Raw genomic sequence first — 12,356 nt, 5'->3', positions numbered from 1 at the left:
TAGTGTGAAAGCGCTTTGAGCGGTCGGAAAGACGAGAAAAGCACTATACAAGTACAGTCCAATTACCATTTACGCACAGGACCATCTAAAGCTTATTAGAAGGACAAACTCAAAGTTACGTTTCATTTGAAATGTCCTGGTGTCCTCACCACAAAAACAGCAGGATGTTCTTATACAGTGTTCGTAGCTATACCTACGAAAATGAATGCGCTGTAATTTGTAGATATCCCACCAAAAATCTATTTGTACGTAATTCACAGAATCACGAAGCAAGAAGTATAAAAATAGCACACAGGGTGGAAGGGAGGGGAAGTGGTTAGGTCAACAAAAAAACGGTCTTTGACCCAGGAAACCGCTGTGTGAAAGAAAAAGTCAACGTTGATTTATTCGTCACCTAACTTCCGTACCTAAGTAACGTTACTTCTGCAGTTATTTTAACTCAAACCATGATCTTTTTCTAGACCTAACTAAGTAGTTTTGTTGCCTAAGTTGTTTCCTGTAAAGGTGGAAGTTTATTTTGAAAAGACAGTATGTATGTAATGAGCGGAAATTGACACGTGTTGCTGGACTTTTGTAGGAAAACACACAAAAATGGGGAGTAACTTTTCATAAGATGAACATACAAACCCATGTATGGGGAAACATTGAAAACAGCTATTCCAATTGGTCCAAATTCAGCACCACAGTACTGGCTTCATAAATGAATTTGTGAATTTGAAATTTTACATATTGTTTTTGTTGGGGTGGCAGTCTTTCCAGGGAAGAAACCAGGCTCTTCAGAAAGAGTTCATCCTCCAATGGTGGGGGTGCTGGTGGAGCAGGGAAGTCACTTCTCAAGGCCTCAAGAAGATGCTCTTCTATGTTCCTCTCCCTGTCGCTCCCTGTTGGCCTTTTTCAGGTCAATTATGACGCGGATGGGTTCACGCTGGAGTTAGTTGAAAGCCAGGTGGATCTGTTATAGAGGTTTAAGGGTGCCTTGTTCGTCAGAATCAAGACACCGAGGGGGTCAAATAATCACACGACATTAACTCAGGAGATCGCTGTTCATGTCCCGTGTGAAATAAGAAGTCACATGTCTCATACAATCAACTTACTATGACCACATTTTTTACTGAATACCACAGAACCACAAAAAAAAGTTTTTCCTGTTCTGATGTGAGGGTCCCGGGACAGAGGATGTCGTATGTGTACAGATTGTAAAGCCCTCTGAGGCAAATTTGTGATTTTGGGCTGCATAAAAATAAATTGAATTGAATTGAAATTGAACTAAAGGGTGTTGCCTTATTCATTTGGATGACAAAATAATTGCTGCCTGGATTATATTAAGTGCTATTTTCTTGTTCCGTTCCTTTGGCAAATGGAGTACAAAGATATGTACACCAATGTGCGGTCGCCAATAAACACACATTAGGCTATGGTAATGAATGAGGTTTTGGTTGAACAGGACTTTGGGACTCTGCAGGTGCATATTAAATAGGGGTGTAACAATACACATATTTGTATTGAACCGTTCGGTACGAGGCTCACGGCTTGGTACGCATTACGAACCGAACAATACGTTTGAATAATACTATTGCATTTATGCTAAAGCTTAAATTGTGGGAAATATAATGTTCTCTCGGTGGAGTCACCTACGCTCAACATGGAAACCCACCCGAGGTAACAGAAAACGTGCTGTCTGACACGCCCACCACGGAAAAACAACATTCTACCCTGGTCAGGCACGATTGTTCTGGGAGAGGCACACTACGCTAAACTAACTTAACAGGAAAACCAACAGCAGCACACATGCTACAAACTCTCCCCGCAGCGTTTAGGCAGCTACTCCCTACTGATTCAAACAGGGCTAAAGTAATCGCCACGCCGATTGTTATTTTTATAGCCGCGGATATGAGACCGTACTCTGGAGTGGAAAACCAGGCTGTACGAACATGCTTAATGCTATTGAGCCCCGTGACGCTACTCATTCACGAGCCCATTTCGCCAGCCCAAAAGCCCAAACAGAGAATCAGGTCAGACACGCCCCCTTGAGAGGTCAGACACACTCCACACACCACTGTATTGTATTGAACCAAACCGAGAAATTTGTGAGCCGTTACACCCCAAATATTAAAACTGTTGTCATATTATGTTGATAAGAAACAAAAAGCTTGCCATTACGTTACTCTAAAATGCATTTTCTGTTGAAGTATGCTATTGTAGTGCATTGGTCTGTCCAGCACTTTTATATTTTGCAGGGTAGTAAACTTTGCACCCTCTTGGGGGTTTAAGGGCCGTCTGACGTATCTGAACCTTTAACAGCCGGTGACAAAGATCTAAATGGTGCCAGATGTGCTAACCTGCTCACTCATCCACCTTAACAGAAAAGCTTTCAAGGAGGGCGGATGTAAAAAAGGTGCTGAGCTGCCATCAGTGGTTGGTGAAAAGACAAAGCCTAGAGGCCTAAGCCTAATGAGCAGCTGTGTGGCCCTCATTAAGAGAGGAGAGCAACCGCTGATCCTTAATGAGCTCCTTCATTAAGAGCCATTTGGAAGGGAAAGGTCTGTGAGGCAGCCAGGCTCTGCACCCTAAGCACCAGGGCAGGCTACCCCCACCAGGGAAAACCATTGTACAAACACACTAAATCACTGGATGACAAGGTGCATGTTGGGGCAATGTGTATGCACATGTTAGACTCAACAGATTAGTCCCCAATTCAAGGATTACTCCCCACTACTATCACTCACTCTTGGTTCAAATATCCTCCTGTCAGTTTTGGTTCATTTCAATTCATTTGAATGCTGTATTGCATTAAAGTGACGAGGAGTGACTTAAAGAGCGGATTACCTTAAAAAATATCCTTCGGTAAAGTGGTATTGGCTTTCAAAAGCACATAACAGCAGTGCAGGCATTATTAAGATCATGTACCAATCAATAAACAAATATTTGATAACATTAACACAAAGTAACTCTTTGTTGGTTAGCCAAATGTATTTGGTAAATCTGTAAATATTAATACTATTGTTGCAAAGAACCTTTGAAGCACTTCAGAATGGTATAAAAGAGAGTAAATGTTCTTTGAACTTTGCACAATGGATGTTGTTAATAGTGGATGATTTGTTAGTACTACTTTGCTGTGATTGGCTAGTACTCGACGCGTCCTTGTATGCCCTGTGGAATTATGAGTGACAGCTTTACTCGGCTCATTTTCTGGAACCGGTGTAGCATGAATGCATGGTAATACTAGAGAGCTAGCTAGCTAACAAGCCAGCCGCTAAAAGAGTTTAGACTGCATCCACACACTCTTGTCACGGCCACAAAAGCATTGCTACATCAAGATAATCCGCCAATCACGGCGCAGTAGCACTAGCCAATCCCAGCACAGTAGGACGGGACAATGTGGAACGTGCTTGGGAGAAAGAAATGGACGTACAGTTTGAGGAGAAGTGAATACCATGTCCCATTCAAATAGATTTTTTTTCACCTATAGAGCATAAAGGTAGGCCTACTACTAAACTCCAAACAAACAGACAACAAATCCTTACCTCTGTTATTTTACAAGGAGTTCAGTATGATCTACTTTTGTGGTTGAGGTATGTTTGTGTTCATCTTGACATCTCAAACCATAAACTGCCCCCTCCCTTTGGAGCCTGAACATTGTCTGCTTGTGACTGTCTCATCATGTTCCAGTTCAACAAAAATCAACCACTTACTGGTATTGTATCTTCAGTCATTATTTTGCCGCCCGTCCATCCAGTTGATATGATTCTTCTGTTTTGTGGTTAAGGCTGAACAAATTACGCCCAACCTCTCCATCAATACAATCTTATCTGAGTCATTTTTCCTGCCCTGATGCGGGTCTGATTTCTTATTTTCTTGTTGCCCTTGGGCCACAGGTTTGTGAATAGGGTCAAATGAAACCCAATTGGACAAGTTAATCACACCGTATCTGTGGTTTATCCCACAGGTTGCGGTGAAAATGCTCAGACTTATCAATCCTGTCAGTTGGGGTCACCTTCCGCACCCTGATTGTGTGCTGCCAAATTCATTGCACCCCACTGTACCTATGCAATTCCATGCACTCAGCATTCTGCTGCCATTGATTGGCTGCATGTGACAGTGCTGAAAGTAATGTGGACATTGCTGCTGATCAATAAAAAAATGTATGTGCCTAGAACCTAGGAGGCATTCTGTAATGAAATCAATAGCTGTGCTTGGCTTGTGGCATTAAGATCATTGGCCAGGCTGTTATTTAGTCATTGTTGTCCTACACCAGCAGCACAACCTGGCTACCATAAGAAATCAATGGCAGCGTATCACAGCCAGCATCCCAATTACTGGCAGGGCTGGCGAGGAATCAATGCAGCATTTTTGCCATTACCACTCCTTGTGGGAAATCACGGGACATTATTTTTCTTGGGGAATCTGATGCATAAAGGATGACGCCTGGCTGCTGATATTTAAGATCCATCTGAGGCTCTTGGCTACCATTTCATTTGGGCGGGGCTCAGATTGGAATCCTGCAGCAGAGTGCGAGTAAAGCAGGGAGGGAGTAAAAAGTCATATTTTGTTGCCAGCCATTGACATGATATGTGATCATAATGTATTGACCACCGGCAGCTCCTGACAAGAAAAAGAATCAATTTCAAATAGTAAACTGGTTGCTGCAGAGAAAGGAGAAAGGCTTTGTCAAGCACAAGGTTTGTGGGAATGTGTACAAGTATGCATTAAACTTCCGTTGGGACATTCTTAATCAATATTAGAGATATTATTAAAAATGTTATTCTTCTTGATTTGCTTACCCATCCAGCCACCCTGATGGTGCAACATGATCTTATCCCTACTCTCTATATTATACCGCTTGGGCAGCATGCCGGTGGCAGGCCTTTGCGTAGTATCTTGACGCAGCAGGTTGACGTGTGGTTGACGTTGTAGCACGAGGTTGGTGGTGGGAAACACACAAGACACGATTGCCGGTCTCTGAGTGAAAGTCCTGTTTGTTTGACCAAGAAAACACAAGAGTATACATGTCTGAACCAAAAATATGTTTCAATATTACATGTTGCTTTTATCAACTAATGTAACATCGCAAGGCTCTTTTTCAGTTGTGTAACTGCATTCAGGGATTAGGATTAGGCAACTAACCACTTGGTTAGGTTTAGTAAAAGATCATGTTGGGTTGAGTTAAATAAGTACAAAATGACTTTTGGTTTCACAGGGGTCCCAAACTGATTATTGGGTGAAAAGTCACATGTTGACCCATCCATCCACCCGACTTCCTCCCTACGCTGATACAAACATACATTCCCTTGAAACATCAATGGAAATAATAATTATTATAATATTTTATTTTATAATAATTATTATTATAGCTCCAAATGTTCTAAAACAATCCAAGTCCTGGAGAATAAGATGGTTAGTATGCAAAAAATGTCTTTAGAAATGAAATAACATATTGATGTTTTTACGATGTAAACTGTTTTACCGAGCACGTTTTAAGCTCCTTTATCCGGAGGTTTGTTTCTAGTTATTATTCTTTTTTTCCTCGGCTAGTTATCTGCTACGTGGTGAAAGTTCAGGATGCATTCAGGCACAGCATTGAGTGTAGGTCACCTGCATTTCGTCAGCGCTAAGAGCCCAACACACAAAAGAAAAACACTTGAAGCGTAAAAACATGCTTCGGGTTTACATTTGTGTATCGGGTGAGAGAAACACAAGCCCGTGTGGAATAAAACAGAATCTGTTCTGTCAGATACGCATTAGACAGACAACTGAAAAAACCCCGCAGCTGAGGCAACTCCTGCTCAGTAAAGCCTTTGCTGCACAGAACAGAGAAGGATTGAGAGGGATTGGGAAAGCTAACATCATCTGTGAGCGTGTCACCTGTCATTAGCATCATGCCTTCACATGTATCAGCATGTCAAATCATGGAAAACATGCCCTGGGCCAAATAGACGCAGTATTAACATTCTGTTTGTCTTAGGCAGACGCTGCTCACTCACGGCCCCACACATCAGACTGTAACTCCCCTCACAAACGGGTACGTACCCTCCCAGTGAAGGGACTGCACTGGGCTTATAGGGATGTGACAGGAAGAGGGACTGGTGAACGGGGAGGAAATAACAAGCTTGGTCTCTTTATCAGGTGTTTTTGCACGCTTTTCAAAGCACCTCATGCTGGTAAGACGTGGCTCTTTGTTTAAGCTCAGACTGAGTGTTTCAAGCGTCTCGAAACACACCGACGTGACACACGTTTGATTAAAGGGAAATGACAGCAAAGTTTGAGACAAAAGCGTTCTTGACTTGACGCAGCTGAATTCTAGCCACAGACTGGAGACAGGAGCTCGGCTTTGATGGGAGGGTGAAGAACAGAGAGGAGAGAGGCAGCAGTGGTATCCACTGGGGGGATATTAGGGGGGCATATCGTGAGAATGAATGTATTTCCTGATATAAACTTTTTCACCCAAAATGGTCATGATCTCAACAAAGTAATGATTTTGTGGAGGATCGAGAGAGCTGCAAGTCTACTGAAAATGTATTTTTGGTCATCATTTTCTAATACTCAATAAGCCCATCTGCAGCGTTGTGAAACTGATATACTGCATGGGCTCATCCCACGGCAGTGTATCTACAATGTTGTTTAGAAAGAGTCCCATGTTAAAGACCTGTGAGCGCTCTGAGCGTACTGACGCCTGGTCTCTTCAAATGTGGTATGAATTATATGCCTTCAGCCATTTTGTGTGTTGTCTCCAGACATTCTTTGCTTTTCACATGTAATTTCATACATTTCATGATATTATATTTTTCTCATCTTCTAGAAAGAGAAATTAGTGAGCAGAGACTTTATCTGTGGTTATTAAACCACTTGTTTCAGCTCTATTCCTCTCTGTTAACATCATTGTTGGTCACTGAATTCATGTGTTTTGGGCTCTTAGGTTTATTATCTGTGTCTTTTTTATTTCAGATGTGAGTGGGTACGTTTGCTCCATATGCGAGGTACTGTTTTTAAGCTTCCCGTGGGAAGAATTCACCGATACGAGTCTATCAAGTCTTGTTAAAGACTCTGGTCTCTCTGGCAATTATTCCCTTTTTGGAGCTCGTCCTGTGATTTGGCTTTTTCAACTCACATAATAATTGTCCTGCTCTGCTTTCTTTTTCCTCGTCTCCCCCGTGTGTCACGGTGTGTGTACATCTCACTCGAGTCAGGAAACTTGTCAGAAAACCCATATTTGATTGGCTGAGCTGCATCACGTGATGTGATTTACAACAAGTAAATGCTGGAAAAGCTGCGCCGGTTCAAATAGAAGCGCTCCGTCAAAATGTAATAATTCTCAATTATCTATGGGTTTTAGGTCCTGGGTCCGGATACAACGGCGTCTGGGTCCAGATCCGGACCGCGGTCCGCCAGTTAGTGACCCCTGCCGTACGGGTTCTTTAGAATAAACTGGTCACCCCCTGACACATTTTAGAATTGGGAGAAATTTCTGCCAAAACAGTTCTGATCTGTAGTTTTAGGTCATGAAGCCTGAGTAATTACCTGAATTATCACCAGGCTATCTTTTAGTTTGAGCAGTTCCACGGTCTGATTTTGACTGCTGTGATATAAAACTGAACTTCACTGCAGAAGTCTGAATCTTCAGCCAATTTCTATATTATTATTTTTTCTTCTGACTTTATTTTCATAGTAGAATTACACAAAGAAACGCTGTCATTCTCTCTTTTTGTCAACATTTGGGACACGGTCGGACGGGCCTTGTTTAGGTTCAGTGTGAGCTGCACGTGGTGGCCGGTCAATTGATCCGTACATTGTGTGGATACAAATCACAGATTAAAACATGTGTGTGTAAAACATGTAAACAAGATGAATACAAGTCTGTCAAGTTGTACACCTGATGTACTTCTACTCTCAAGTCATTATCCTAGAAAATAACTTGTATTTATGCTGGGCATTGGGCTGGTGTTAGTGTTTGTAGTGGAATGAATGCATGCAGTCCTCATAAGTATAGAAAAACAGCAACACTCCCACATAGAGGAAGTGTTGTGCTGCAGTCGTAGTTGTCCCGCCCCCTGAGCTTCTGGGTGAGGGTTCAGTTTGTTTTTCACGCAACAGAAGCAGACTTGCTCCTCTTTTGCAGAGTCACCACAGGGCGTAAGTAGAGCTGCTAGACTGTAAATTATACTGAATATCATAATGTATAAAATGATCATTTATACATTTTTGTCTCCTTCAAAGTTGTTTTGTCACTTGATCCTTAAACCGATTCGGTGCATATTGATTTTTACTGTATTGTGTTCTCCACTTTAGAGGTGTGAGGCAGAACTACACTGATCACATTTCTAGAATCTTTTTAATACTGAACTTTTGTCCAAGTTTTAAGACTTTTTAGCAGCAGGAGTTCTTTTTTCCATGTTGTTTCTTATCTTTGCCGAAACAGAATTTAAAACAAATCCTGTCTCTTTCTCCCTATGGTTCAGTTGTAAACCAGCAGATATGTCACCCATGATGGAAGATGAGGTATTTATGGCTTTCACCACCTATGCAGCTATTGTCATTCTGAAGATGTTGCTGATGGCACCTATGACAGCATTCTTCCGCATTTCCAGGGGGGTAGGTCATCTGTTTTACATTCGTTTTCATGAGAGGTGATAGGTACCTTTCTTCAAAGGTCATGTACAAAGCCGAAGGCACAACCCAGGTTGTAAAAGAGAAAAGCAACAACTTAATAAGAAATCTCCTCATGCATGTCAACATTATAATATGGAACTTTTCAAGCTAACTTCTGCTCAGGGTAAACACTCATTTAGGCTTTCTCTCATTCAGGCTTTCGTGAATGAGGAAGACGTGGCCTTAAAGCCTTCAGAGGAGAGGAAGAAGCTGCTCAAAAGCCACCCGGATGTAGAGCGAGTTCGAAGGTGAGATGATTGATCCCTTACACCTGAAGTTATGATTCACACACTGGTATTTTATCAGAAATAGAATCCACAAAACAGATAAATACAGGCTCGCATTCTAGAAAAGGCTGAGAGATCCTGGTTCAGTTAATCACAGCAAGCTAAACCATAACGTAATATAATAAAAGGACAAGAATAGTAAATATTACAGACTAATAATACAAATCCTACGGTTATGAGTGCGACACCGTGCCTCTCACCCAGCGCATGCTCGGCTCCAGAACCCCTGAAACAAATACTGGATATGCAGGTCTAGAAAACTGCAGTACCTGCAAACACTTTGCACTCATAAAATAAACTCACAGAACACTGATAGGGTGAAGATAAGTATCTCCCTGAAGAAAGGATACAGTTAATTATTATCCTACTCCAAGGACAAGGTAACCACATATGATTAGCTCTCTGTGCTGCATACGAGATGGTCAATTATCCAAACCAGTGGTCTTCAACGTGTTTCAGGCCAAGGACCCCCAAACTGATAGAGAGATGGAGCAGGGACCCCCGACTATATATATTGTATAAAATTGTGTTTTATATTAAACTGGGCCTAGTGCCATGTATAAACATACCTCTTTATTGTGCATTCAATACTAAGCTATTCAAATATTCATGTTTTTATTTTAAACATGTGCAAGGTACAGTGAGTAGGGAGGCCGTGCCACTGCCATTTATAAACACATCTTGTCAGCTGATACCAATGCCAATATCAACATTGTCTGTCAATTGCATGATAATCATGCACACAAGCTATTCAAATAGATGTTTTCATTTTAAACATAAATGTGGAAACGAAAATGAGTGATGGCCTATTAGTGCCACTGCCATGCATAAACATACTGTTATCTTTCATACAATACTGAACTATTAAAATAATGGACACATTCATGTTTTTTGATCGAGATACAAAACGATCCATTTTCGCTCATAACAATGTCCAAACACTCATAATAATATACTGGCCTCAGTAGTTGCTGTTGTGGAATGGAGCTGCACTGTTTTAGCAGGAATATCTTGCACAAATGATTGCACAAAAATTCGTGGGTGAAGTAAATGTCGTTTTTTAATAAATAAAAAAAAGTGTATCATCTTTTCAGATAATATTGCAGTGTGGGTCCTTGTATCTGGGATCTTAGTCAGCTGGGGACGGAATAGGCTCTTGGTCAATCACGGGAACCTGACAGAGCCAGCATGTAACTTGCGGCCTCGTGATTGGCACAGCAGCGATAGGGGCGGGTCCTCCTCTTTGTGTGCAGGAGGCTTGGAGGGACAGGTCCAGACTAGTCTCATCCTGTGAGTGAACCGGTGCCCAGCTTGAGAGAGCTCCTGTGTGTCGCTGAATGTGTGCATTTCTGACTGAAAGAGAACATCTTCTGCCTCCATTTATTCATCCGCTACAATATGTTGGATTCATGTTAATGTGTATTTAAAGACATTTAAATTTGTGGGAAAAAATAAGAAAAAAAAGAAAAATCGTCTAATCAACCAGAAATTTCACGACCCCCCTGTTGAAGACCTCTGATCCAAACAATTATGGATACTGATTGATAGACGTTCCCTGTTTCCGTTCTCTAGATGTCACCAGAACGACCTGGAGAACATCGTTCCCTTCGTGCTGATCGGCCTGCTCTACGCTCTGACTGGACCTGAGCTCTCAGCCGCTCTGCTTCACTTCCGCGTCTTTGCCGGCAGTCGGATCTTCCACACCATCGCCTATGTCGGCGCTCTTCCTCAGCCCAGCAGGGGACTGTCCTGGATAATTGGCTTTCTTGTCACCATCTCCATGTCTTACAGGGTGCTCAGCAAAGTTCTAGTCCTTTAGAGACGATATTGGTCCAGCTTCTTCACAAGCTCACATTCCAACATGAAGCCTGTTTTTTACTTCACTCTTGCTGCAGCTATCTATGAGCTTAATTATTAAACATAATTTTCACTTCATCTTTGCATTCCCTCGAACTATTGTCTCAGATGAAAATGTGTTTTAATAAACATTTCCACTAGCTTTGTGTCTGGGTAATAACTTCTCAAGGTGATAAAACTCAAATGCAACTATGAATTATTTAAAGTACAGGCGTTAAATCTGGCAGTGGCAAAGAAGGTCATTCATATAAAATGTTTTAAAAGTAAGATCCACCCAGTTCCTTAAAACACAACAGCCTGTCTTATGCAATATTCAGACGTTAATGTGACTTTGAATGTAGCCAGCAAACATAAGAATTATTTCAATATATTCACTTTGAAGCGGTTGAAAGGTGCGGGTACCAGTGTATAATATATCTGAGGCTGTCATCGAAACCTAACAGGAAGTGTTATTTCAGGTCAGGGCCGCTCCCACAGATTAGACAACCTCAGGATACATTCCACACATTCTGATCTTTGGTCTAGTTTTTGCTTTTCACGATGACTGTGCAAAAAACCAAAGGGCAGATGCACATGCTGCATACTATGGTAGATGGTCTGTACTTGTATATTCCTTTTCTAGACTTCTGACCACTCAAAGTGCTTTAACACTACATGTCATCAGTCACACATTCACACACTGAATGTAATGTAAACCGTGTAATGCTCTGTGAGTAAGAAGGATCATTTTAAAGTGGCACCTATACGCCACAGGGAGTCAGTGAAGAGATCTGAGCATGTGGCTCGTCATTCTGGATTAACCGCAGACTGTCAAGAGCAGACAGACTGAGTGAGGACATAAGTGTGTTTCAGTGGGCAATGCAAGAAATGATAAAGATAAAAAGCGACAAAGCCCACATAGGGAAGAGGTTGGGTTGGATGGATGGGTCAAACAAACATAGGACTTAGAGACCACTGTGAGTGTCCTGTGTGAAACCAAAAGTCATTTATAACTGATTATTACATTTGTAGGGGAAGACACAACAACTATCAAATAACCTTTTGTGAGAATGGGCCGTTGTACTCATACAAGGGTTCATATGATATCTTACGAAAGTCCAGCAACACGTGTCAATTTACGCTCGTTACATGAATACGATTTTTTCAAAATAAACTCCCGTCTTCACAGGAAACTCAGTTAGCTTTAAGCAACAAAACCACTTGGTTAGGTTCAGGCAACACAACTACTTGGTTAGGTTTAGGAATAGATCGTGAAATATTTAGTTAGATTCAGGAAAAGATCACCGTTTGTGTTAATAATAACTAAGTGCTCTCACTGAAGTAGGCAACAAAAACATCGACGTTGACTTCTCGTTTCACACAGGGAACGAACAGCGGTGTCCTGGCTGAAAGATCACTGGTAGTTACACCTATCTATCTCCCCTCCCGCCTGCCCGTGGTGTGTTTTAGAGGTCTACTACCTCATTAATGATTTTGTGGATAACCTAGGAAATAATTTGAATGGGATATACAGTATATACAGATTCTGGCACATTATTTGGTGTAGTTTTTGTTACGAATGCTGGATGA

General features: G+C 41.6%; 1 protein-coding gene across 1 annotated transcript; it reads left to right on the top strand.

Annotated features, from left to right (window-relative positions):
- The first annotated feature begins 8,067 nt into the window (after positions 1 to 8,067).
- Positions 8,068 to 10,928, top strand: LOC142931956 (microsomal glutathione S-transferase 1-like). Its single transcript, XM_076076119.1, has 4 exons — positions 8,068 to 8,127; positions 8,454 to 8,586; positions 8,800 to 8,891; positions 10,503 to 10,928. Exons 2-4 carry the CDS (start codon positions 8,470 to 8,472, stop codon positions 10,747 to 10,749), a joined length of 456 nt encoding a protein of 151 aa, XP_075932234.1. The 5' UTR covers positions 8,068 to 8,127; positions 8,454 to 8,469; the 3' UTR covers positions 10,750 to 10,928.
- Positions 10,929 to 12,356: the final 1,428 nt, after the last annotated feature.

Source organism: Anarhichas minor, unplaced genomic scaffold, assembly GCF_050575085.1.
Source record: "Anarhichas minor isolate MPS153535 unplaced genomic scaffold, ASM5057508v1 ptg000055l, whole genome shotgun sequence".
Lineage (NCBI taxonomy): Eukaryota > Metazoa > Chordata > Actinopteri > Perciformes > Anarhichadidae > Anarhichas > Anarhichas minor.
The sequence above is the reverse complement of the archived record's forward strand: the minus strand, read 5'-3'. Positions and strand labels throughout refer to the sequence as shown.

Coding starts and splice junctions, on each gene's coding strand:
- LOC142931956 (XM_076076119.1), top strand. CDS start 8,470: ATGTCACCCATGATGGAAGATGAGGTATTTATGGCTTTCACCACCTAT. Junction 8,587..8,799: donor TCTTCCGCATTTCCAGGGGG/GTAGGTCATCTG, acceptor TCTCTCATTCAG/GCTTTCGTGAATGAGGAAGA. Junction 8,892..10,502: donor GATGTAGAGCGAGTTCGAAG/GTGAGATGATTG, acceptor TCCGTTCTCTAG/ATGTCACCAGAACGACCTGG.